Source organism: Macaca thibetana, chromosome 3 (genome assembly GCF_024542745.1).
Source record: "Macaca thibetana thibetana isolate TM-01 chromosome 3, ASM2454274v1, whole genome shotgun sequence".
NCBI lineage: Eukaryota > Metazoa > Chordata > Mammalia > Primates > Cercopithecidae > Macaca > Macaca thibetana.
In genome coordinates, this window is record NC_065580.1 from 15,453,871 (window position 1) to 15,479,900 (window position 26,030).

General features: G+C 45.1%; 2 protein-coding genes and 1 long non-coding RNA gene across 6 annotated transcripts in view; 1 reads left to right on the forward strand and 2 right to left on the reverse strand.

The window, feature by feature from the left end:
- Nucleotides 1–5,932: 5,932 nt before the first annotated feature.
- CASP2 (caspase 2) lies at nucleotides 5,933–25,073 on the reverse strand. Of its 4 annotated transcripts, XM_050784948.1 has the most exons (12): nucleotides 23,429–23,517; nucleotides 22,745–22,838; nucleotides 20,243–20,393; nucleotides 19,450–19,617; nucleotides 19,220–19,301; nucleotides 17,618–17,712; nucleotides 17,169–17,345; nucleotides 11,549–11,677; nucleotides 11,305–11,395; nucleotides 7,678–7,827; nucleotides 6,815–6,924; nucleotides 5,933–6,657 (listed from the first exon to the last, which is right to left on the reverse strand). In XM_050784948.1, the coding sequence occupies exons 3-12, from the start codon at nucleotides 20,372–20,374 to the stop codon at nucleotides 6,526–6,528; spliced, it is 1,266 nt and encodes a 421-aa protein (XP_050640905.1). In that variant the 5' UTR covers nucleotides 20,375–20,393; nucleotides 22,745–22,838; nucleotides 23,429–23,517; the 3' UTR covers nucleotides 5,933–6,525. The 4 variants fall into 4 exon arrangements, with proteins under 4 accessions (XP_050640905.1, XP_050640904.1, XP_050640903.1 ...); XM_050784947.1 differs by lacking the exons at nucleotides 22,745–22,838; nucleotides 23,429–23,517 and adding an exon at nucleotides 24,947–25,073; XM_050784946.1 differs by lacking the exon at nucleotides 22,745–22,838 and having other exon boundaries at nucleotides 23,429–23,683.
- Nucleotides 23,908–25,984, reverse strand: TMEM139 (transmembrane protein 139). Its single transcript, XM_050784955.1, has 2 exons — nucleotides 25,723–25,984; nucleotides 23,908–25,494 (listed from the first exon to the last, which is right to left on the reverse strand). The coding sequence occupies exons 1-2, from the start codon at nucleotides 25,965–25,967 to the stop codon at nucleotides 25,092–25,094; spliced, it is 648 nt and encodes a 215-aa protein (XP_050640912.1). The 5' UTR covers nucleotides 25,968–25,984; the 3' UTR covers nucleotides 23,908–25,091.
- Nucleotides 24,794–26,030, forward strand: part of LOC126951074 (uncharacterized) — a 32,406-nt gene continuing 31,169 nt past the window's right edge. The window contains exon 1 of the long non-coding RNA XR_007724352.1: nucleotides 24,794–24,879. This is a non-coding gene — a long non-coding RNA (uncharacterized LOC126951074). The remainder of the gene's footprint in view (nucleotides 24,880–26,030) is intronic.

Consider the following 26,030-nt stretch of genomic DNA (forward strand, 5'->3'; position numbering starts at 1 on the left):
TGTGGAGTATAGCTCTCCTGAAGGTAATCAGTTGCTGTCGGAACTTGATAAACATAAGCAGCAAATATGAGATGCAATTATGATTTTCTTACTATTTCTGAGAAAGGCAGGTCCCTAAAACAGAGCAGCCTAGTCATGGACTCTGAGATTTGAAGGCCGAGACCAGTGGAGTGAGGAAAGTACTCACATCCAGCCAAGCTGAGTGGAAGTGTGTGGTCTAGAAGGAAAGCACCAACTGCAATTCTTAAAACCAGATTCTGAAATTAGGAGGGTCAAAGACATCTACAGGCTGCCAGTGCTGGAGGACAAGGGTTTGAGAGTAAATATCCTGTGTTTGAAATTAGGAATAGTTTAAATCCCATGGGTTTAAATCCCTGCAAGAGAACAAGAAAAGAAAATGTAAACCATGCCCACTCCTCACTCCATCACTCCGCTGGGCCTAGAAGCTTAGGTTCTTATTTGGAGGCACAAAGATGGGCTTCCGGGAATTCCTATGAAGCTCCTGAATGTGGAAGCAAATTCATAAGCATGCATAAATGATAGATAATCTGTCGGGGTTTATTTTATTTACTTATTTTTTGAGATGGAGTCTCACTGTCACCCAGGCTGGAGTGCAGTGGCACGATCTCTGCTCAGTGCAACCTCCTCCTCCTGGGTTCAAGCAATTCTCTCACCTCAGCCTCCCGAGTAGCTGGGATTACAGGCACTCATCGTCATGCCCGGCTAATTTTTGTATTTTTGTAGAGACGGGTTTCACCATGTTGGCCAGGCTGGTCCTAAACGCCTGACCTCAGGTGATCTGCCCACCTTGGCCTCCCAAAGTTGTTGGGATTACAGGCGTGAGCCACTGCACCCGGCCTCTTTTGGGGTTTTAAATAGATCATCCTAGGGTCCATTATACAAAAAGTTTAAAAGTCCATAGGCTTATGGAATTGCTATTTGAAAGAAAATTGTACAAAGTTGCCATACAGGATACATGGAGGAGAAGTTTTGTGTTGGGTATAGGTGAATGCATTTTCTTTCCAGGCTACACCCTTGTTTTCAGAATCTCACGTCTTCCAGTCTGGCCTCCCCAACATACTGGGCAGTAAAACCCTTACGCTCTTTAAAGGTGTTTTCAGTCATCATTTTCCCTCTGCGTATCAGGCAGCCATGGAACCCATGGCCACCTACTTTCTGAAATTTCAGCTAAGCTACAGCTTCCTCTGAAGACACTTTCTCTGTAGTGCAGTCCACTGGTGGTCATGTCTCCTCTCCTCTTTATTGTGCCTTGCCTCCTTCTTCTTTTTTTTTTTTTTTTTTTTTTTGAGACGGAGTCTCGCTCTGTCACCCAGGCTGGAGTGCAGTGGCACGATCTCTGCTCACTGCAAGCTCCACTTCCCGGGTCACGCCATTCTCCTGCCTCAGCCTCCCGAGTAGCTGGGACTACAGGCGCCGCCACCCCGCCCGGCTAGTTTTTTGTATTTTTAGTAGAGACAGGATTTCACCGTGTTAGCCAGGATGGTCTCAATCTCCTGACCTCGTGATCCACCCGCCTTAGCCTCCCAAAGTGCTGGGATTACAGGCCTGAGCCACCGCGCCTGGCCAGCCTCCTTATTCTTTGAGCATCCTTAGTCCTTTCCCATCCTCTGCACTCAGGCTTTCCCTGTAGTATTCGACAGGTCTCTTTCTCCCCCTTCTGGCTTTTCAAACATGATACATTTTTTTTCCCCAAACTCCTACCTAATTATGACTTAAGATGGAATAAGGTTTGGGGTCTCAGTTTCATTCCCCCAGCCTAATGGGAGGAATCTTACAGCCCAAAAAAAAGTGAGGAGGAAAAATCCTTCATGCCAGAATAAGTCACAGAAGCAAGGCTGTTAGCATATGCTCAAACTGACAGCTTTGGTTTCACATTCTGACCTCAGTTTCCTCAGAAAGGCAGTAACTAGAGGGTTAAGAAGATAAAATAACGCATGCAAAAAACATGCTATAGGCCGGGCGCGGTGGATCACGCCTGTAATCCCAGCACTTTGGGAGGCTGAGGCAGGTGGATAACGAGGTCAAGAGATCCAGACCATCCTGGCCAACATGGTGAAATCCCGTCTCTACTAAAAATACAAAAATTAGCTGGGCATGGTGGCGTGTGCCTGCAATCCCAGCTACTCAGGAGGCTGAGGTAGGAGAATCACTTGAACCCAGGAGGCGGAGATTGCAGTGAGCTGAGATCACGCCACTGCACTCCAGCCTCGCGACAGAGACTCCGTCTCAAACAAAACAAAACAAAAATGTGCTATAGTGTTTGACTAATAGTAAGAACTGTTCACTCATATTAAACTGAAGCTCATTCTGTGAGTTAACATTTATCAAACATTTTTATGCATTAACATCATGTGATTTACATGCATCGTCCCATTTAATCCTCATGGGGACATTGGAAGGTAGACGCAATTTTCCTAATTTTTAAATAAGGGAAATAGGGGCTGTGTTAGCTACCTTGATCAAGGTCTCCAGTATCTTCAAAGGCAGACCCAGCACTCAAAATCAGATCTACTGAATTCTAGAGTCCATACCATTAAAGCTACATTTGTGGACAGGCGCAGTGGTTCACGCCTGTAATCCCAGCAGTTTGGGAAGCTGAGGTGGGTGAATCACCTGAGCTCAGGAGTTCGAGACCAGCACGGGCAACATGGTGAAGCCCCGTCTCTACTAAAAATACAAAAATTAGCTGGGTGTGGTGGCGAGTGCCTGTAATCCCAGCTACTTGGGAGGCTGAGGCAGGAGAATGGTTTGAACCCAGGAGGCAGAGGTTGCAGTGAGCTGAGATCACGCCATTGCACTACAGCCTGGGTGACAAGAGCAAAACTGTTTCAGAAACAAAAGGGAAAATGACTCCTTCCCAGAAGCATGGGGAACATGAAATGGAAAGCTCCTCTCAGAACAGTTGTAGCTATTATTAATGTCTTCCTCCTTCTCAGATTAGACACCTTTCCTCCTGCCCTTTTTTTTTTTTTTTTTTTTTTTTTTTTTTTTGATGGGGTTTCACTATGTTGCTCAGGCTGGTTTTCAACTCCTGAGCTCAAGCAATCCTCTCTCCTTAGCCACTTGAGTAGCTGGGACTACAGGTGTGTATTACTGTGCCTGGCCCAATCTTTATTTTTTAGAGACGGGGTTTTGCCATGTTGCCCAGGCTGGTCTTGGACTCTTGAGCCCAGGTGATCCACCTGCCTCAGCTTCCCAAAGTGCTGGGATTACAGGCACGAGCCACTGTGCCCAGCCAGCCTGGCACCATTCATAATATCACAGCTTTGATTGGGTGTGGTGGCTCATGTCTGTGATCCCAGTACTCTGGGAGGCCGAGGCAGGAGGATCACTTGAACCCAGGTGTTTGAGACCAGCATGGACAACATAGTGAGACCTCATCTCTTATTTTATAGAACAAAATTTTAAAAATTAAAAAAAAATAAAATCAGCTTTGGTCTGATATTACAGTTTTTCTTTCTTCCTGTTTTCCTTTCCCCATTAGAGGAAACAGGATGGAGGAGGGCAGCAGAGGGCAGCCCCCAGCTCTGGGAGGGGGATAATTTTAGAAGAGAATCCTCTGGCAGAGGTAAGCAGAAGGGAGCAGAGCTGTGAAATTCAACCTCACACCCTTATTCAAGGGCAAGGGGGTTGGGGGGGCGGGGAGGACACGGAATCCAGTTCAGAGATACTGCTCTGTAATTCTCAAACATTATCACACCTCTGAAAAGCCTTCCTATCCTGAAAATGGGTATTTATGTTACTCCCACTATTTCCATAATTTCTTTGCCTGTCCTAGATTTTGTATCCCTCCCTTGAGGCTATCCCACGGTTGTTTTTCTTGCAGTGCAATCGACCAGTTTCAGTCCATTTTTCACATCCTTTTGTCTCCAGTGTTCTGTACCAAATTCTGCTCTATTTGCCGAGGTGCTTCAGTTCACCTCGGTCCCCTTCTGCTCTTCCTAGACAGCCATTCCCTTCTATCACTCAACAATGTTTCCAGCTCCCACAGCTGTTTCCTACCAAACAAAAAAGTTTTCTTTCTGGCTGGGTGTGGTGGTTCATACCTATAATCCTAGCACTTTGGGAGGCCAGAGCGAGCTGATCACTTGAGGACAGGAGTTAAAGACCAGCCTGGCCGACATGGTGAAACCCTGTGTTTAAAAAAATTTAAAAAAAAGTTTTGTTTCCTACTAAAACTTCTGTAGAAAGTACCTACAGAACATTCCATCTCTTGCAAACTTCCATGGCCCACCTGCACCTGCACTTACCTCTCAGGTATATCCTTTAGATACAACGCACCCCCAAAATATCCCAACTTACACAAATCCATTGCTTTGATCTCTTCTATGCCGCATTAGAATTCTCTTACAATCTATGCCCACTCTAGAAGACCTTAAATGCAACCAGGTAAGAAATGGAATTTTACTACCTTCACTCTCCCATCCTTCTATTCCAGCCCAATCTGTTATGGCAGCCTACATCTCATAGTCTAAGTAACCAAGAACCAGCACTGGTTGCTAATGACTTCCATTTCATCTATGAGAAATCCCAGGACTAGGCCAACTGAGATGGACCCACACTTGCATATATTTACAGGACCATGGCAGCAAAATAAGAAGGGGTTTTCAGGTCTGGGTATGCCTTGTGAGGTGGTGAGGAAGGCTGCACTGTAAGGGGCTAAGGAAACAAAATCTGTGGACTTCAGAGGACTGAGTATCTACAGAAACAGATATTGAGCACACAACAGTAATAAATATGAGCATTTATTTGGCACCTGATGGCAATACAAAATCCTGGCAGTGGGAGTGGAAAGGTTATCTCACTCAAATACTTCCATCCTATGTCGACCCAAAGGCAGGACTTGGCAGCAAGGCTTCCAACCACCCAGCTCACAGAACAAATATTTATTGAGCACCTTGACTACTACAGGCCTAGCATTTTGCTAGGGACCATGGGAGATGTGAAGGAAGTTATCTCACACATGAAATGTCTTCAAGGAGCTAAAAATGCCAGCAGATAAAAGCAAAACACATGGAAAAACAAAGTACACATAATAATCTGTGTATATTGTCAAAAGGAACATTTTATCAAAAGGTAGGATTGCAGCTAAGGTTGGCTTGCCTTCTTCCCTCTTTTATTCAACAAACATTTACTGAAGACCCACTATGTGCCAAGCACTTGGTACGTGATGATGAATAAAACAAACAAGGTTTCTGCCCTCATTTACAGCCTGGTAGGGGAGACAGAAATGAACAACTAGAAGTAGCATACATATAAACTGCAATAAGTGCAATGAGGGGAAAAGACAAGATGTGGTGACAGACGCAGGAGTAGACTGCTCAGGGACTGAAGGGCCCGGGAACGGTCAAGACTTGAGGAATAAGGACACCACCTGAGTCAAGAGTGGTGGGGGTGGAGAGATGAGAAGGCCAAGGAAGAGGGCAGGAAAGAGCACAAAATTAGAAGCTGAGGAGACCACTCGGGCTGGAGCTTAGCAAGAAATCACCATTTAATGAGGTTCAAGGGGAAGGCAAGAACCAGTTCTCATAAACGAAGGTGAGAAGTTTAAATTTTAAGTGAGGTGTAATAGAAAGCAGAAGGGTTCTAAGCAGGGGGGTGACATAATCAGATTTATATTTAAACAACCAAAACCTGGCCAGGCGTGGTGGCTCACACCTGTAGTCCCAGCTATTTGAGAGGCTGAGGCGGGAGGATGGCTTGAGGCCAGGAGTTCGAAACCAGTCTGAGAAACATAGTGAGAACTTGCCTTAAAAACCAAAAAACACCAAATAACAAAAAAAAAAAAAAAAAAAAAAAAAAAAAAAAAAACCAAAACTACTGTTATGTGGAGAATAGACTGGAAGAAGAAAGATTTTTTTTTTTTTTTTAAAGGTCTTAAAGAACAGGGAAGTTTCAGATAAGCAGTGTCCTTCCACTGGGGGGCCCTGCAGTACTGAAGGGAACGCACAGGCCGCCTCTACACACTGCAGCAAGGTGTGTCTCTAGTCATGTTTGCCTCTTCAGAGCCAAAAGATAATGTCTACATTAAATGTGGACACCTTCCAAACTCTCACTCTAGGACAAAAAGGGTGGGGGATATGAATGAAATAAAAGATAGGAGATGATCTCTCAGACATCTTAACTAATGTAATAAAAGCAATTACTAAAGTGCCATCTACAAAAGCTGGAACTGAACACAAATATGGGGAAGTTATATGCCCTCTCCCCATAATGACACTGTGTTTACAACTTCACTTGTCAGGCTCTTCAACTGCAGCTGAAACATTCCTGGCAATAGGTCCGATCAAGGCTGGCTCTACAGGCAGAGGGCTTCACAGAAGAGGAGCTGGCCTGGAGTCCCACACTCAAAGGCAGAGATGATGGGCACCGGAAACAAGTCTGGGAGATTCCCACATCCCTGAGGGGGCAGAACAGAAACTGTGCATCCTGAAGATCAAAGGCTCTATCACACCTCCTGTGGTCCAGTGGCTTCCACCTGGCGTGGATGATGGGGAGGTGGCATCATGTGGGAGGGTGTCCTGGGAACAGGTAGAGGTGGCGGCACAGAGTGCTGCAGTATTCAGACATCTCCTTGCACCGGTGGAACTCTGTGCCAGGGGCATAGCCTTCCCGATCCTTGATAAGTGCATTCACCTGGAGGGGCAGAACCAACAGGCCCAAGTCTGAGAATCTCGGGCTTCATGAGAGCAGCACGACGGGAAGGGGAGACGGACTATGAAAGAGCATTCAAGGGAGAAGGAAAGTAGAGCACTGTGGAGACGCACAGGGGTCACGGAGCCCGCCGGCTCACCTTAACCAGCATGTCGGCCACGTGCATATCACAAGCCCGCTCAGAGAACACTTGAGCGAGGGCCTCGATGTACCAGGAACCTCGTTTGGTGTTCCGCATGGCGGCAGTCCCTGCAACCAAAAGGGCATTAATCACGGTGTGAATGCCATCACACAGCTGGACTTCCCAAACTAGACTCGGCCATGGCATCTGCACCCTCCCGAGTCAGAGAACCCAGCATGAAGAATCCAAGTCTAGGAGGGTACACTCTTTTGAATTATTGGCATACTTTGGAGATACTGTAGGTCTGTTTCCAGACCAGCTCAAGAAAGTGAATATGGCAATAAAACAAGTCATACAAGTTTTCAGGTCTCCCAGTGTGTATGGAAGTTACGGTCACTATCCTACAGTCTATTAAGTGTGCAACAATATTATGTCTAAAAAATGCATATGCTGTAATTAAAACATACTTTATTGCTGAAAAATGCTAACAGAGGCATGCCAATAGAAAAATGGTGCTGATTTTAGACGCTTGAAGGAGGACTGCCACAAACCTTCAATTTGTAAAAAGCAGCTGAGCATCCCAAATCCAAAAATCTGAAATGCTTCAAAATCTGAAACTTTCCAAGTGCCAACATGATGCTCAAAGAAGGTGCTCACTGGAGCATTTTAAATTTAGAATATTTGGATATGGGACACTCAACTAGTAAGTATAATGCAAATATTCCAAAATCCAAAAAAACAAAAAAATCCAAAATCTGGGACCAAAAAAATTCTGGTCCCAACATTTCAGATAAGGCATACTCAACCTGTATCTGCAAAGCATAATAAAGCAAAGTGCAATAAAATGAGGTATGACTCGACTCTTTTGGAACTCAAAGTACCTTTGAGGCAGGCATAGCCGCATATCATGTCTGAGCGCGTGGGCAGTCTCATCTTTGGCAGCTTTTCTTTACCGGCATCACTCTCCTCGCACCCAGGGGATCCTGCGTGGTTCTTCCCATCTTGTTGGTCAACCCCGCGATCAGTCTCATCTGTAACAAAGGCAGACAGAGTGGACAAAGATGTTACTTCTTCTGTCTCTCTTGGGCCTGTCACAGGCAAGCCCACATTCCCTACAACCTTGAAGGGGAAGAGCCATTTCCAGCTGTTGCCTCCAACCTATGGCTGATAAACTAAAAATAAATAAACAAATAAATAAATAAATAATAAAAATTACTCTCCCAGCATGCATCTGTTACTCAGGGGATGCCTCATACACACCAGGCACCACGCTCAAGCACATGCATATCTGTGTGGTTGGAGCAGTTCCCGTTGTGTGTAAGACAGGGAAAATGCCAAATCAAATACTCCTTGTAAATGGAACTGAAAATCATCTAAGTCCACAACACACTTGTTTGATTAACAGTATGCCTGGGAGTCACAGTGCTTTTTATTACAATACATAATAAAATATTGATATATTTAATTACATAAACAAGAAAAAACAAGGTAATAAATAACAAATACGGTTACCATAAGTATGCTACATAAAAATCACCAAAAAAATAATAAAACTAAGTATGATCAGTTGTTTCCAAGGTGGTTTTGATATCTTTGAAGCACTATTTGTTAATTTCATAAGATAAATTACAGCAAGCATCCAAGATTTAAGAAAAAAAATTTTTAATTTATTTCTTAAAATAACTTTTTAAATCTTTTTTTTTTTTTTTTTAATAGAGATGGGGTCTTGCGACGTTGACCAGACTTGCCTTGAACTCCTGGCCTCAAGTGATCCTTCTGCCTTGGTCTCCCAAAGTGTTGGGATTACAGGCATGAGCCACCACACCTGGCCTTATGAAAATTTTAAGAGGGAAAAACTTAAAATGGGGAGAATTTGACTACGTTCTCCCAGAAAATTTAAAAAGATCATCCATATTCAACTTCAGCAGTACTTTCTCAACATACCCTGAGCAGATCCTTGCTCTTGATACAGGCCTTATGTATCCCAAGACAGACTCTTATTTTTGATGATGTTGTTTTATTTTGGGTGTGGGCAGGGGTGCTGTCAGTAGGAAAGACAGATAGGGAGGACTCTCAGGTCAACACATAAAAAGTAAGAGTATGCTCTATTACAGTACTTCCTGATCCACGCAACATGAAGGAGCTTAAGAAAGATGGGAAGCTTTAAGAATTGGGGTGGAAAAGGACCAAAGCACAGACTTAATAAAAATTGTCAAGCAACTGCCATGTGTTGGGCACTGTCTTACTTTAAGGCCTAGGGATAAAGTGAAGAGAAAATTCCTGCCATCATAGAGCTTACACTCTAGTTTAGAAGCTGACTGGGGCAGGGGGGTGGAGCTTTTCATAGACATTAATTATATTAACCAAATACAGCAGGAAGACAGGTGAACTCAAATTTTCAAAGGAACAATTGGCTACTGGTCATTCCTTGAAGGATTTAATTTCAGAAAAGTTAGAGAGACAGAGTCAAAAATTCAGATTACTCCAAGAAAGAGCAATTACTCCTTATCCAGATCCAATAGGGTATTAAATCCCTGGATATAGGAGGAGAAAATGACCATTTAACTGTCATTTTGTTAGTAAAGACGCCTAAAGGAAACAGGCTAAGCTAAAGAGAAAGGATAATTCCTCTCTCACCTTTATATCACAGATCCACCAATCAATAAATGCCATTGGTTCTTTTGTCACTATATTCTCATATTTGTTTTTTACGTAATACCTACAGTTTTTCAGGCAGATTAATTTTCATCCATTCATTCGACATTTATAAGTGCTACCATGCGTCAGGCAGGGCCCTGGGCCTGGGGATAGAGCAGGGAATGAAAAGTGAAGTTTGTGCCCCATAACCTCTTTCCTTAGTGCAGCCCCCTCCACAGCAGCCTTCCTGGAAAAAAAATTCATCACATTATTTCTTACTTAAGCTCCCAACTGTTCCTTACTTTTACCGGCTGACGTCCAAAATCTCAGTTATGACTAAAGGTTTGAAATGAGGTGAACCTACTTTGTTATGACCAGCCACATCTCACATACTCACACAGATGCTGTTTTAAAATCAGATCCGAGCATTGGTTTGGGAGGAGGGGAGGCACAACATGCCCTTTGAATCTCAGTGTGCTTATCATGTTGTATTGTTTCCTTCCCACGACAGACTCTAGATACTACTCTACAACTATGTAAATCAAATTACTCCAGGTACAAATGAAGCCGTATCCTATCCACAAAATCTCTTTAAACTACCCTCACTTAAAATGATCTACTCTTACTGCATACTCCTTTCTAAGTACAGTTTGTACCTTGCTAATTTCACCCTTGCTTACATGAGGCCTGTGAACTAGTCTTAAGCTACTTCATGTATATTTACTTTATTTTCCTGAGTAACTGGTCTGCTCCTTAGAGAGACCACATTTCCTTCTTCTGCTTTTGGGGCAGTAACTGCTGTAGTCTGAGTCATGCTGCAGGATCTCAACAGACTATATTCTGCGGTAATATCAGATCAGGATGACAATAGTATTAGCTATTTACATTTGGCCACACGAGAGATTAAAACAGTAATTATTTGAATGTTTGGACAAAGCGACCTTTGAAGCAAACTATAAGCCCTTTATGGCACTGATCGTGTTTTAAGAGTTACAGCTGGCATATTTTGTGGATGTGCTGTGAGCCAGGTACCGAGCTATGTAAGCCCTTAAATGCATAATCTCATTTAACCATCACAAGCACCTTATGAAGTAGGTACAAGGACTATTTTCATTTTATATTGAGCAAACTGAGATGGAGGGATGCCATTTAACTTAACTTCACATAACTAGTAAATGGTGAAGTCAGAATTTGACTCCAAAGTTAGGGCTCGTAATTACTATTATTTTCCTCCAGGATGAGAAGCATGCCTATGTGTCTTTTAATCCTCGTCCTGCAGTCCTGGCTCTTAAAGGAGTAAAACAAACTGCATGAGAAAAGAGGGGCAGCAGCCGCTCATGGAAAAGGAAGAGTCAAAGGCCAACACGGATTCTGTTCTGCTATCCTGCATGACCCATGAATGGTAAGAAGAAAGGAGGCAAGAGCGAAGTGTAGGTAAAAGTGAAGTATATGGAACAAGTGAAAAGGAGAAAGAGTGAAAGAAAGGAGATAAAATAAGAAGGACGGGGAAAAGACAGATCAGAAATCCATAACTGGAATGAGTAACCAAAAAAAGGGCACCAGCGTTAATAAAGCAGAGAAAAGTAAGAGTTCTCAGAAAGGAAAGCAAAGACACTGATAAAAGAGTCCTGAGAACAGAATATGGTGGTGCACGGAGAGCTGACCAGCCTGAGAGCCATGGGCTGCCCAAGTCCCAGCACACCCCATGCATTGGGAGACACTTACAGAGCAAGAGAGGCGGTGGCAGCAGTGAACAGAAGGAGGTGCCCAAGGGATCCAATAGCACCTGAGAGGAGCAAACAGGAAAGTAAGAGCTGGTGGGAGGCTGCCCAGGAGCCACCACCCAGGTGCTGGTCTGCCAGGGCACTCACCTCCACGGCAGGCCTGGATGAAGAACATTTTCGGTTTGTTCTGTAGGCTTGGGCAGTTGGCGTTGTCAAAGAGTCGAAAAACCTCTTGTAGCTGCCAGAAAGAAACAAGGAAGAAGGGAGGTTAAGCATTGGGTGGGGCCTCCTGAAGTCCTACACATGCAACAGTCGCCATCACGGGACAGACGGCAGGCAGGAGGTGAAGCAGCCTGGTTTCAACAGCTGGCTTCCACTATGGTATCCGCACCTGGAGCAGTTTCCCATCCACACCATAGATGGCGCCCTCCACACCATGCGAGAGGAGTGCTACGATGCAGGAGTCCGTAACTCGGTGTGCAGGTAACCGCGCAAAATTCTGGAGTTTCTCTTGCATTTCCTAAAAGAAAGGAGTGTTTAGTGTTGTGCACTAGAGTCAGCACCAATATAAGCATCACACTTTGGTTTCTTTTTGAAACCCTAAGCTATTAGAAGATAAAATGCTTTCTGTATATTCCTGTGGTCAACGATAAAAGAAGAGACCTTTGGAGAGACTGAAGAAAGCTATGGACTCACCAGAAAAACGCATGTGAGTTCAGACACAATATTCTGAATACAGATTCAGACGTACTGAGACAGGCAAAGAGCTCCTGGATTAAAACAAGTTACTAAAGAAGCTAATCATGAGTTGGTCAACTCTGATTAATGCCCTGTTCATAACCAGATCCTTCATTAGAGCAAGTGCCCTTGTATATAAACGGCATAAGCATGACTCAAAGTGTAGCTATGAATATGTAAATATGCATATTCAGCTACAATAAACTGTTCTGTGACAGCATCATGATAGTAGAGAATAGCAATACTTGTAATGTTGTCTTCTGTCTAAGATTCTAAGTATTCGAAAGACAGTGATGATGTCTGTATAAAACGCTTTGTTTCAGCAAGAGCGCGCTATAAAGGAGGATTCTATACAGGGCAGTAATTACATACACAGGCCCTAGGGTCAGATTGATCTAGGTTTGAACCTTGGCTTCATGAGTCGGAACAACTTACTCAGACCCTTGAGACTCCAATTTTCACTTTATAAAAAAAAATTATGAGGACATTTTCTCTTAAGTTTGTGAAGATTAAAATGAGATATTATGACAAAGGACTTGGCCTGGGCAACCTAGCAAGACTCCATTAAAAAAAAAAATTAGCCAGGCATGGTGGTGCATGCTTGTAGTCCCAGCTACCCTAAAGGCTATGGTGGAGGGATCACATGAGCCTAGGAAGTCGAGGCTGCGGTGAGCCATGATTGCACCACTGCACTGTAGCTTGGGTGACAGAGAGACACCCTGTCTCAAAAAAAAAAACAACCAAAAAAACCCAAAAACCAATCGCTGTGTCTGGGACACATTGCAAAAAATCTGCTGTTATTACAATGTACACGTCTAATAAAGAGTATTTTTCTCAAAGAAATCTATTACCGGTCAATATTGTAGTTCAACTTAAGAACTCTCTGTTCCTGTTTGTTTATTTATTTTTTATTTATTATTTTTTTTGAGACGGAGTCTCGCTCTGTCGCCCAGGCTGGAGTGCAGTGGCTGGATCTCAGCTCACTGCAAGCTCCGCCTCCAGGGTTCACGCCATTCTCCTGCCTCAGCCTCCCGAGTAGCTGGGACTACAGGCGCCTGCCACCTCGCCCGGCTAGTTTTTTGTATTTTTTTAGTAGAGACGGGGTTTCACCGTGTTAGCCAGGATGGTCTCGATCTCCCGACCTCGTGATCCGCCCGTCTCGGCCTCCCAAAGTGCTGGGATTACAGGCTTGAGCCACCGCGCCCGGCCGTATTTATTTTTTTAAAAGACAGGATATCGCTATGTTGCCCGGGCTTGAGCATACTGGCTATTCACAGGTGCAAGATCACTACTGATCAGTACAGCAGTTTTCACCTGCTCCATTTCTGACCTGGGCTGGTACACCCCTCCTTGGGCAAGCCGGTGGTCCCCCACTCCCAGGAGGTCACCATATTGATGATGAACTTAGTTTGGACACCTGATCAGCATAGCACACTACAGCCTAGAACTCCTGGGCTCAAGGAATCTTCCTGCCTAAGCCTCTAGAGTAGCTGGGACCATAGGAATGTGCCACCATGCCTGGAGAATCTTGTTTATCTTGCACTAAGTTGTGATACATGAAGACCATTACCTTAAGCATCTGGTCCATCCGTCAGAAAGTTATATTGTGTACCTAAAGAGCATAATAATTGGGCACACATTTTTAAACCTATGCCTAAACCTATGCCTCCCTCTATAATTCACGATGTCTAGGTCTTCTATCTGAGATGGGGCAGAGAGAAAACAAGTTCATTTTATTATAAACTTGAATAAAATTGTAATGAAAATAAATTATCTGGGTGGAAGAATTAAAACACATATATTTAATCACACACACTGCCAAAATAAAAACACACTTCTGTAACACACTGCAGTAGCTCTCAAAGTGTGGCCCCTAAAGCAGCAAGAGCAGCATCACCCAGGAACTTATAAAAAACGTGAAATTGGGCTGGGCGCGGTGGCTCACGCCTGTAATCCCAACACTTTGAGGAGGCCGAGGCAGGCGGATCACAAGGTCAGGAGTTTGAGACCAGCCTGGTCAATATGGTGAAACCCTGTCTCTACTAAAAATACAAAAATTAGCCGGGGGTGGTGGCGGACGCCTGTAGTCCCAGCTACTCAGGAGGCTGAGGCAGGAGAATCGCTTGAACCCGGGAGGCGGAGGTTGTAGTGAGCCGCCGAGATCGGGCCATTGAACTCCAGCTTGGGAGACAGAGCGAGACTCCGTCTCAAAAAAAAAAAAAAAAAAAAAAAAAAGTGAAATCTTAGGCCCCAGCAAAATGTGTTTTAACAAGTCCTCCGGGAGGCTCTGATATGTTAAAGTTTGAGAGCTACTAATTTATCTGTTCGGAATACTTCTGTTTGTAGATAATCGAGATGCAATTATATAAAATATTTGAAAGTCTGCAATATAACTAGAAATAGATTGGTGTTGAAAAGTACGTGTATTTTCTAAGTAGAAGCCAACAATAATAATAGAAATCTTAAGGTAATGACAGATAATCAAAAAAATTCTTCCAAGAAAATATAATTTCAAGAGAATACATAACTGTGAATGTTCCTCTGGAGCTGACGCTAATAGAATTTTAACATTGAATAGTTAAAGAAGTTAATTTTGCTCAAAGAAGAAAACAAAAATTATACACCTGGGCACTGAATCACGACCATTTTGCATTTAGTGAGATTAGGTCAGTAAATAGAAAACAACATCCAAAAACAGAATACACGCACTTTGTAACCAAACTTAGTAAGACTCAACCATTCAATAAATGGGGATTAGACATTTGGAGGAATTTTTCCACAAGTAGAATAGCTTAAAATAGGATCTGCAGATTTGTTTTTGATAAAATTACAGTACTTCTATAAATAGCAGGGTTCTTAACTCCTAAGTGTATTTTTAGCTAGGGGTTGGGGGACATGTGAAGAGAGTAACTTGTGAACCCTCTGAAATTATATGCTAAATTCTACGGGCAGCTGCATTTTCCAGGGATGACCTATAGCTTGTCCCTACATTTTCAAAGCGGTCTGTGACCCAAATGCAAGCTAAAAAAAAAAAAACAATACATGTGGTAAAAGAAAATTTCCACTTTGAAGAGCACCTCGTTTCCTAACATAGGGTCAATCATAATTCTAGAACTAGTAACTTCATGAAGTAGATGCAATCAAAAGTTGGTAACAGAGAAAAGTGAAAAAATTAGGGCAGGGAGAATGCCCATGCTCATTGCAGCACTGTCGGGGAAGAGGAGTCTCTAAGACTAATTCTACTATTTCCTGTTTTTAAATGGAATTCCTCTCTCAAGTAAAAAAGATTTGATAAGGAAAAGAAAAGAGGATCTTATTTTTTTTGGTTCTGTTTCTTTGCTTGCCAAACAGCTATAAGATAAATGAGTTGAGTCTCTAGCGAGATCCCACCAGGAAGAGAGTATTCTGTGCAGATGCCCAGTGCACCAAATTATGACACCCATTGCAACTACCTGGTTTATAACACACACATTTCTTGTCCACATACTGTTCTCCCTGCCTAGGGTGGCTTCACCACTCCTCTCTGCTTTAGTAACTTCTATCCTTCAAGGCCAGCTTAAGTCCTGCCTCCTCCATTTATCCTTCTGATCATATCTACCTAGGCATTTCTTCTTAGCTATGACAGAAGATACTTTCTCTAATCTTGTTTAGTCCTTAGGAATATAAGAGGACACATTTCCTTTTCTGCTGATGTCAAAACTCCCTCATCTGATCTTTAAACAAATCTGTGGCAGCTCACATAGTCCCCCATCATAAGGTGCTCGAAGTTCAACTCTACTCAATTCCAGTTACAGAGCAATTTGACCAAAGAATTAGAATCCAATAGGTCACTGAATATGCATCAGGCTTAGCATAAACGGAAATGGTATTTAGAAAGTGGGCTCATCAACTCACCAAATCTACTGACGGTCTCTGAAAAAACAGCAGTATATAGCTGACTTAGTGGCTCAGTATTACACCTTTAACTATTAGACATCTAGGATCCTTTATCAGCTGCATACAAATTGAAAAACCAAGACATAATAGATTTCTAGTAAAATAAATGGCTAGACCAAAACCTCTAAGAAAACACACATAGCGCACATTTTGTTAAGTGACCTTCTGTAGGAATTACGGATGGTATCTGCCCTTTGTCTCTTTATGCCCAGCAGACTTCTCAGGAAAGCATATAAACTACCTGAATACTTGAGGACTGAAGCAGCTGTTCCTGCCGTGGCTTTAAAGCAAGGGTGGATTTAACTACATTGCATGTGCTACAATGGGGAAACTGGTAAAAACAGCATGTAAAGGACAACACCCAAGTACCTGTGGATGAAACCAGCCTTGCCAAAAACATAGTAAATACATAATTATTCTCACAGGAGGGCAGCTGAGAAAGAGAAATGAAGACTACAGACAATGCTGAATGGAAAACAAAGATCCTCTATCCCAACAGATCAAAGGGAATCTCCTAGAAATTTTAATTTCACCACTGACAACCTCAAAGCAAGTTTAAGAAAGTTCTATTATTCTGGAATAAAGAGTGAATATGAATCTACAAATAGGCCATTATTGATTGCAAAATAGAAACTCTAAAGGTCACAAAGTCAGTTGTGCAGTACAGTAACTGAGGTTAATGAGGAACAGCCCATAATGAAAATGCTCACAATTTCTAGCAATCTGGTCCAAAAACAATCCACCCTATGATATGACTTGTGGTTACATAACTATGAAGAATACTTCCCAGCCAGGCGCAGTGGCTCACACCTATAATCCCAGCACTTTGGGAGGCAGATGGGGGCGGATCACCTGAGGTCAGAAGTTCCAGACCAGCCTGGCCAACATGGCAAAACCCTGTCTCTACTAAAAATACAACAATTAGCCGGGCATGGTGGTGCGCGCCTGCAGTTCCAGCTACACAGGAAGCTGAGGCAGGAGAATCGCTTGAACCTGGGAGGTAGAGGTTGCAGTGAGCCGAGATCATGCCATTGCACTCCAGCCTGGGTGACAGAGCTAGACTCTGTCTTTAAAAAAAAAAAAGTGAGAACCCAACTGTGGACTATTATTACTTTATGAAACCACAACCTGAGATGTCAACACTAAAATGGCTGGCTGGCCCTAATTCTTTCTACTAGATTGCAAGGTGAGAGGCAGAACAGAGTGAATTAAAATGTAAGTAGAGTAGACCAACTTTTAAGACATATCCCAGCAGGCACAAGAGCAAAAGATGTCCCTGGTCCCAAAGTGTTGTGCAGTCCTCTAATTTACACATCAGTTTTTCCTGCCTCGGGTACCTGTGCAGTCTGGTCATGCAGAACATGGACGTCATAGCCCAAAAGCTTGAAGAGGGTGACTAGAGTACTGTGGTCCACATCCCCTCCAGAGCGAAATTCCAGTTCTTTCTCTCCAGTGAAGTGCACATTGCTCAACACCAGTGCTAGGCCACGAGGCCGAGACTGCAACCTATAAGCCTGGGGAGGAGAGGCCAGTTAGAGGATGAGCATCTCGATGACACAAGATTCCCTGGCTAGATTAGACATTTCAAGAAAACAAAAACATCGTAGTTTTCTTCTTAACCCCCAGCAGGTAAAAATAGACAAATGCTCACATAAGGCATTTAGCCAGTAACAACTTTCTGACTAATAAGGCAGAAAGGAAATGTACATGCAAACTAAGTTCAGGTTCCCTGGAAGGGTGTCTAATTTCCCAACTCTCTTCCTCTTGTCATTATGCAAAAACTCACCAGCTGGAAGTGTGTCTGATAAAATTCAGGAGTGCAAGGCTTCACCTGAAGGCAGACAGGACCATCTTTATTGTCTAGGGAGTGTTCCACAGTATCTGTGGTATAGACAGAAAACCAAAAAACTAGTATTTAACTTAACCATCAATCTTAATATGTCATTGTAACTTCAGACATCTCTTGGAACCAGGTTTTGATAAATATTGGTCTCACTCACTCCCCAAACCTGTAGGCTTCATGAGGGCAGAGACTCTTAGTTTTAGCTCACTAAAGGATTCTCTGCACATAGCTTGCATGTAGCAGATGCTCAACTGGCTGAATGACTAAATGGGCTAGCTGGTAAAGTCTTGCTCCAATCACTAGGCTGCTCCATCAGCAGGCTGGTGGCCCCAAATATAGTCTTTTCTCTTTCAGCTTTATAAAGCCCAATTGAGCATGAACTTCCTGCCTATATACATGCTACTCAAAGGGCCAGTTATCATAAAAACTGTTATCTGGGGTGGAAAGGAAATGGGACCACCTATTTATAATACCCTGCCTAGGTGGTGACTCATGCCTGTAATCCCAACACTTTGGGAGGCCGAGGCAGGCAGATCACGAGGTCAGGAAACGGTGAAACCCCGTCTCTACTAAAAATACAAAAAATTAGCTGGGCATGGTGGCGTGCACCTGTAATCCCAGCTACTCAGGAGGCTGAGGCAGGAGAATCGCTTGAACCCAGGAGGCAGAGTTTGCAGTGAGCCGAGATCGCGTCATTGAACTCCAGCCTGGGCGACAGAGCAAGACTCCATCATAAGAGGGGGAAAAAAAAACAAAAAACAAAAAAACAAAAACAACCTCTTGCCTAAACTGTCCTACTAGCCCTTAACAAATTCACTGACAACTGTTCCCAGTATAAAGTATGTCTCAGCTGGGCGTGGTGACTTATGCCTATAATCCCAGCACTTTGGGAGGCCAAGGCAGGAGGATCACTTGAGGCCAGGACTTTGACACCAGCCTGGGTAACAAAGTGAGACTCCTTCTCTACAAAAAATTTAAAAAGGAACTAGGTGTGGCGGCATGCACCTGTAATCCCAGGTACTTGGGAGGTTGAGGCAGGAGGAGCCCTTCAACCCAGGAGTTCGAGGCTGCAGTGAGCTATGATGGTGCCACTGCATTCCAGCCTGGGTGACAGAACAAGACCCCATTTCTTTGAAAAAAAAAAAAAAAAAGGCTCATGTTAGGGCAAAGCCAGATACCAGACAAGAAAGAAGTCAAAGTGGGATGTGGGACACCCCCCTCCTTTTTTTTTTTGAGACTGACTCTCACTCTGTCGCCAAGGCTGGAGTGTGGTGGCATTGTGTTGGCTCACTGCAACCTCCGTCTCCTGGGTTCAAGCAATTCTCCTGCCTCAGCCTCCCGAGTAGCCGGGATTACAGGCACCCACCACCATGCCCAGCTAGTTTTTATATTTTTAGTAGAGACGGGGTTCCACCATGTTGGCCAGGCTGGTCTTGAACTCCTGACCTCAGGTGATCCACCTGCCTCGGTTTCCCAAAGTGCTGGGATTACAGGCGTGAGCCACCGCGCCTGGCCTGGGACCCCCTTTAGTCCATCAATTCTCACCTGTCGACAGGCGGACCTTCTTGTGAAGTGGACAGGACTCACACACCGGGAAAGGGAGACTCAAGTCGTAGTCACAGCTCAACTGTAAGAAATCAAAACTCATGATGACAGACCTTAGGGAGGTGGTCCGCTCCAAATACAACAAAATCTAGTCTCCCTCACTCTGACTTACAAATTGCTTTCCAGTCAAACTTTCCTTCCCAACACCCCATATGACTAAAGCTTCATACCGGTGGGAGTACATGCTGAAGCCCGGAAAGGGTGGTGAGCAACATATCCTCCAGGTGGCCTTGCTTGGTCTCCCTCAGTGCTTCACAGAAGGCATCAAAAGCTTGGGGACCCCTCTTAGGCAGCAAGTTGAGGAGTTCCACGTTCTGGCTGAAACTGCCCACTTTGGCCTAAGACACAAGAATAAAACATGGAATCATATTTACTTCTCTACCTATAATTCTATTTCTCCACATGAGCTTCCTAGTAGTGTCCTCATTCCTCTCAATAATTCTTTTTACAGGAAAAGATATGTTTAGGTGAAGTCCTTCCTGTTATTCTTGAATTTATATCATTTCTGTCAAATGCTCTATGGTAGAAGGGCATTTCCATTTCTTTAGAAACGTACAACATCCAGCTGGGTGTGGTGGCTCACACCTGTAATCCCAGCACTTTGGGAAGCTGAAGCAGGTGGATCATGAGGTCAGGAGATTGACACCACCCTGGCTAACACAGTGAAACCCCATCTCTACTAAAAATACAAAAAATTAGCCAGGTGTGGTGGCACCCGCCTGTAGTCGCAGCTACTTGGGATGCTGAGGCAGGAGAATCATGTGAACCTGGGAGGCAGAGGCTGCAGTGAGCCAAGATCGCGCCATTGCACTCCAGCCTGGGCGACAGAGCGAGACTCCGTCTCATAAAAAAAAAAAAAAAAAAAAAAAAAAAGGATAAAGATACGACATCCTTTTAATATTTTGTCATGCTCTGTTCCCACCCCTATGATCAATTTATCTTCTCTCTTTTGCCTCCAGATACCTGGATGAGCTCTCTCATTTCCAAGGTGATGATGTCCTTCTCCAGAAGATGTTCTAACAGTTCACTCAACAACAGCTGTTTGGCTAGCACCACTCGGTTCTTTTTTAGAGTTTCCTGATGGTGAGGATGCATGCCACACACTCCCAATATCCTACAGATAAAAGGTAGAGGGAAAGGCTGTCAAGTACACAATTTGGCACAGAAGAGTGGAGTGGAAGAGGCATGAATAGAAAGAACGAAAAAGAATAAGACTTCTAATAACGAAGATTATGCATATTTATTGAATCTGGTTAAATCAAAGACGTACTAAGCAGTAACGCATTGATCATAAGAAAATAATGTCTAATTCCTTATGGTTTATGTTCAGCTGAGATCATCTGAGATGAATGGTCTGACTAGGGGAGGGAAATGTCTATCTTAAGCAAAATAATACCCCCAAGCATACATATTTATGAGAAGAAATACTTCTCTGATAGATCAATTTTAATTAAGAGAACTATTTCAGAAATCATCTCACATTATTTAAGCTGGTGAAAGTGATGGAAGTTTATAATGATCTTGGATGAGGGCTAAAACAACGCTATGACAAAAACTCAAGCCAATGGCTTTAACAGAAAATAAATGAGGCTGACACTAACTCTCTTTCACTAATGATATAAACATATAATTACATGTTTTTTTTAAAACTTTAAGTTCCAGTGACAAAATGGCACTAGAAATTATCAGAATCCCGTTAAGATGTGGATAAGCAGGAAGTATGACAGAAAGTCACAGTGGGTAGGTACTTATCTATTTACTTTAAAACAGACAGAGTCTCACTATGCCACCCAGGCTGGAGTGCAGCGGCTCTTCACAGGTATGACCGCATTACAGAGCAGCACAGGAGTTTTGACTTGCCCAGCTTTTGACCTGGGCTGGTTCACCCTTCTTTAGGCAACCTGGTGGACCCTGGCTCCCAGGACATCACCACACTGATGCTGAACTTAGTGTGGACACGTGACTGGCACAGTACTCTACAGCCCAGAACTCCTGGACTCAAGTGATCCTCCTGCTTCAGCCTCCCAAGTAGTTGGGACTACAGGCATGTGCTGTCACCTCCAGCTAATTTTGCCACGGGCTTGCAAAGAGATCAGCTTCTGCTTATAAACTAAAATAATCCTATTGCCAATATATGTCATCTACATGCCTACTTTACATAAATCCAGAGTTCTCTAGCCTGCCAAGTCACATTTTCCAAATATGTGACAACAGGAAGGGCGGCACCTGATAGCAGTGAAGATATAGTAACTTCAGTTTATAACTTCAAAACCTACTCTAAAATGCATCCTGATTTCTAAGGTGTTAAAACAGGAAGGGAGGCCGGGCACGGTGGCTCATGCCTGTAATCCCAGTACTCTGGGAGGCTGAGGTGGATAGATCACCAGAGGTCAGGAGTTTGAGACCAGCCTGGCCAACATGGTGAAACCCTGTCTCTACTAAAGATACAAAAAATTAGCTGAGTGTAGTGGTGCATGCCTGTAGTCCTAGCTACTGGGGAGGCTGAGGCAGGAGAATCGCTTGAACCTGGGAGATGGAGGTTGCAGTGAGCTGAGATTATTCCACTGCACTCCAGCCTGGATGACAGAGCAAAGACTATATCTAAAAAAAAAAAAAAAAAAAAAGGGAGGGGAAAAATGTGTATCTTACAATCAGTGAAATACCACACATCTATGGAATGGATGCACTTGGCTTGGAGATGTTATTGGGTGAGAGATTTATAGTTAGAAGAGGGAAGAGCAGGATCCTGGAGGAACTGAGAGACCTAAGATAGCAGGTGGGATCCTAAAGCAGACAAAGTGGGTTGGAAGCAGTCAATGAATCTGAGGTTTGGAAAAGTGAGTCTGAAACTCCATTTTTCCTTATTTTTACTGTCATATTTCCATTACCCCAGACTTTCAGTAAAAACCGGCTATAAGAAAAAAAGCTATACAAATAAAAAAATCCATTTAAGAATGAATCACTTTCGAATACATCAAAGCAGTAATAACGATCACATATAACACTGCAGCTGGGATACCAACCAATGGTGCAGCAGATTTCTTCCATTAGTTTACCAGTAGTATTCGCTCCTTAAATTGTTCTCTTCCTCTTTTTCCATGACAGCACCTGGGAGTCTTCTCTCTGCCTACCCAATTCCTGTTTTCTTTAGAGGGCCTTTGGCCTCCCCTTAATGTTGATGTTCCATTAGGGACGCCCCTTCAAAGATCCTTTCCCTAGACAATCTCACCCATACTTGCAACTTACTGACTTACAGTTCTTAACTCTCTCGAGTTCCAGACTTGAATTTTCAATCAACTCTTTAGTTTTAATCTGAAGCATCAACCACTCTGCACACCCGCTCCTTCCTCTACTCCATAGTATGAGAGTCTTAAACGTGAACATTACAAAAGTTTCCAATCATTTAGAATTTCAGGACACAACTGGAAGGGGAGGAGGGGTGAAGGGCACCACGGGAGTTCCTACGTCTTAATTCTGTGTCCTTCTGCAGGTTCCCTTTGCGAAGACCTTAATCTTCAGTCTCGAGCGGGAGGCATTACAATGTTCTCCTGGGTGATGCCTGCCATGAAATGGAAAGACCGGGGCAGAGGCATGGACACTTGGAGCCACAGGAACCCCCCTGTTCTGCCAAAAGTACTCAATTTCCAAACCCTGTACTGACTTCTTCGAAAATCTGGTGATTGTATGCAAAGCCATGCAGATCACGATACAGTCGATACAAATCAAATGCACATCAGGCAGAGCACCGAGGTCTGCAGAAGGTCTCGGCGGTTTTTAAGGGGGCAGAGTACAGTCTTTTTATAGTCTCCCTCATAAGGGAGCCAGAGGAAAGGCTGAAGAATCTTCAAGAGAAGCCAAGAGTGGGCAGGACTGCAAGGAGCTCCCCTTATTTAGAACCCTCGTGGGTTGAACAAAGGGAGACTAGGGCAGTCTTCTTCCACGAGGGACAAGGCCAAGAGGTCCGCCCGCGGGCCCCTGCGCAGTCAGGCTCGGAACTGCTTGGCGGGGCCTCCCACCCTTGGCAGGAAGCGCGGACAAGGCTGCTTTCCGGGGCTCCGAGGGGAGGGGGCTGCAGGGCCGCACGCCTGGGGCCCACGTTCCCCTTCCCTGGACCCTCCCTTAGTAGCCCTAAGACTGTTCCTTACTTACCTGCGTCCCCTGTCAGCGGCCATCAGCTCCTTGTGCTTGAAGGTAGACCAAGACCCTGCGCTCGGCGCCGCCATTTCCCGCTTTTCCCGGGCTCTGCACTGTGCACCGCCCACAGCCGAAACAAACCGGGGGCCGTAGCCTCGCCCACATCCCTCCCCTACACGCGGACACACATTGCGCCTGCGCCTGCGCCCTGCCGCGCCCCCACGCCAGGCCACCGCGTCCTCCCGCCCGGTGCGTGCGCAGGCGCAGAGCTCTAGCGGCGGCCGCGCAGGCCAATGGGGTGAAGTGGGGAGCTGGGCGGAAAGACAAAGGGAGGAGAAGGAGCGGGGCGGGGCAAAGGGCGGGGAAAGAGCGAGTGCGGGCGGGTGTGCTCCGTTCGGCCTGGGAATCCGATTGGTTATCGATTCCCGCGGAAATCACCCCGGTACCTCTCCCGCCCCCTGGCCGGCCTATGGCGATAACTTCACGGAGACTTGTGTGGCTGGAGTTTTGCTTTATTGAAGTTGAACGGTTGGGGCCAGGCTGCGGAGGAGACTGAGAGCGCGACAAGGTGCTGGACAGATACCCGCGCGGGGAAGGAAGGCTGGCTTAGGAGGGGGCGTCAGCTATGGTTTAGCAGCTTCCTGCGACCGAAACCTACATCACAGCCGCAGCACACAATTCCAGGAAACCTGGTGCTCAATATTGGGATCTCAGGAATCCGGACCGGCGGCTGGGGTGAAAGTCTAGCGGTCAGAGCGCAGGAGTGAGGAAGAAGCTATTAGAGACGCTTCGCAAGTGGCCCCGGGGCTTCATATGGATGATTCAAGAGGGAATCTCCTGGCCAGAAAGCTCACATGTTTCACTCTTTCTGGCCTTCATACCCACCCTCCACCTAGGGCCACTGACTCCACTGTTTTCAAATACATTGGGGACCCTGCACTGGGGACTGCTCTCTAGCACCTGGGCAGGAGAGGCACAGACACTGCTACCCATGCGGAGCAAGGATCACCAGAGCGTTGACTGAGTTTGCTCGTCCAGGAGGCTGGGGACATGCGTGCCCATGCTCAGCCCACCCCCTCTGTAGACACAATTGGTCCCCCATTCTGTTTATAGGAAGTCTTCCACCCTGCACCAGCAGCTGTCCCTAGACAGGGATTGGGAGACATGCACGTGGCTTGGCTTCCTATTATCTTGTGTTGAAAACACAATAGGCTTTGGGATGAGGAGTTAATGTTATTTACTAGCAGTGTACCCTCGTGCACGTTATCAAACTCCTCTGACTCTTGGAATCCTCATTTTTCAATAATAACTCACAAAGCTGGCAAGCCTAAGGGATCTAACAGCTCGAACAGCACCTGGAACAGAAGTAATAGCCGTCACTCAGAGGTTACGTCTTCCTTCTCCACCTTCTCTGGATCACCTCCCTACCTCATCCTCAATTTAACGCTGGAAATATTGGATATGGGGTAGGTCACCAAATGTTGCCAGAAGACTCAAATTATGCCACCCACATCTCAGCTGGGAAGGGCTTACCGTGGCCTGACTTTCCTCAGGGTCCAAGTCCCCATTTATGATATTCAGCCAGAAACACTGTTTCTGACACATAGTAGGCACTGGAAAATGTTGGTCAAATGAACGAGGTCTGGTGTGGAGAGAAGAGAAATCTTGGGAGAGTCGTTTAAGGGGGTGCCCAGTTGTCTTCACAAAAAACACTATCATCATCAGGTTGACCAAAGCAGACATCATAGGCAGGGGGTGGAGTCAGGGGCTCTAATCTGGGGAGTGCCCCCAAGCTCTGCAGATCAGGAGCAGTGGACACAGCCCGTGGTCCCCGAAGCCGAAGGCTGATTGGAGCTCTTTCAGGGCTTCCTTCCTGGGCCATAGTCTCTGAGGCCATTCGCCTCTGTTCCAGTCCGGCTCTCCTGGACCCCTCTGGATGGCTAGGTTGTTCATCCTCAGGTGCTGGGAGTATCACAGCAGTGCTGTAGGGGGGTGGTTGGTCCAACTCTTGGGGGCGGCTCTGGGATTCCAGTCCCACCACGGCCTCTTCATAGGCTGGCACTTCAAAGGCTTCATTGTCCCTGAGGGAAGAGAAATAAGGCCATTGGTGGCTTCCATGAAAGAAGCCCTTTTTCCCTTTTTTTTGTCTGCTATGGGCAAAAGATCCTGTGTTGGCCTCTGACCCCTCCTCCCGCTGATGCCAGTGACAGAGGAAACCAGAGACTCTATGCCTCAGAGACTACAGGGAGAGAGGGAGGGAGGATGGGCCCAAGGTGTATTCCTCTCCTGATGCCCACCCCTTAACTCACCGTGCATTGCCTGAGGGCCCTGGGCTCTCAGTCTGCATTGATTGGAGCTGGGACCGAAGCCCGCATTCCAGAAACCGGACCAGGAGATAGGCAAACAAGAAGAAGCCACCCAATGTGAGAAAGAAATAAGCAACAGGGGTGATGTCCGTCTTTATGCCCAGCAAAGCCAGCCCCAGTAGGAAGGAGGCGCAGCACAGGAGGAGAAGCGGCTTCTCCAGTCTCCCCAATAAGTACATTGGCACCATGGCCCCTCCCCAGGCTCCTGCAAAAAGACACATAGCTATTGTGTCTACACTAGCAATTGGTGT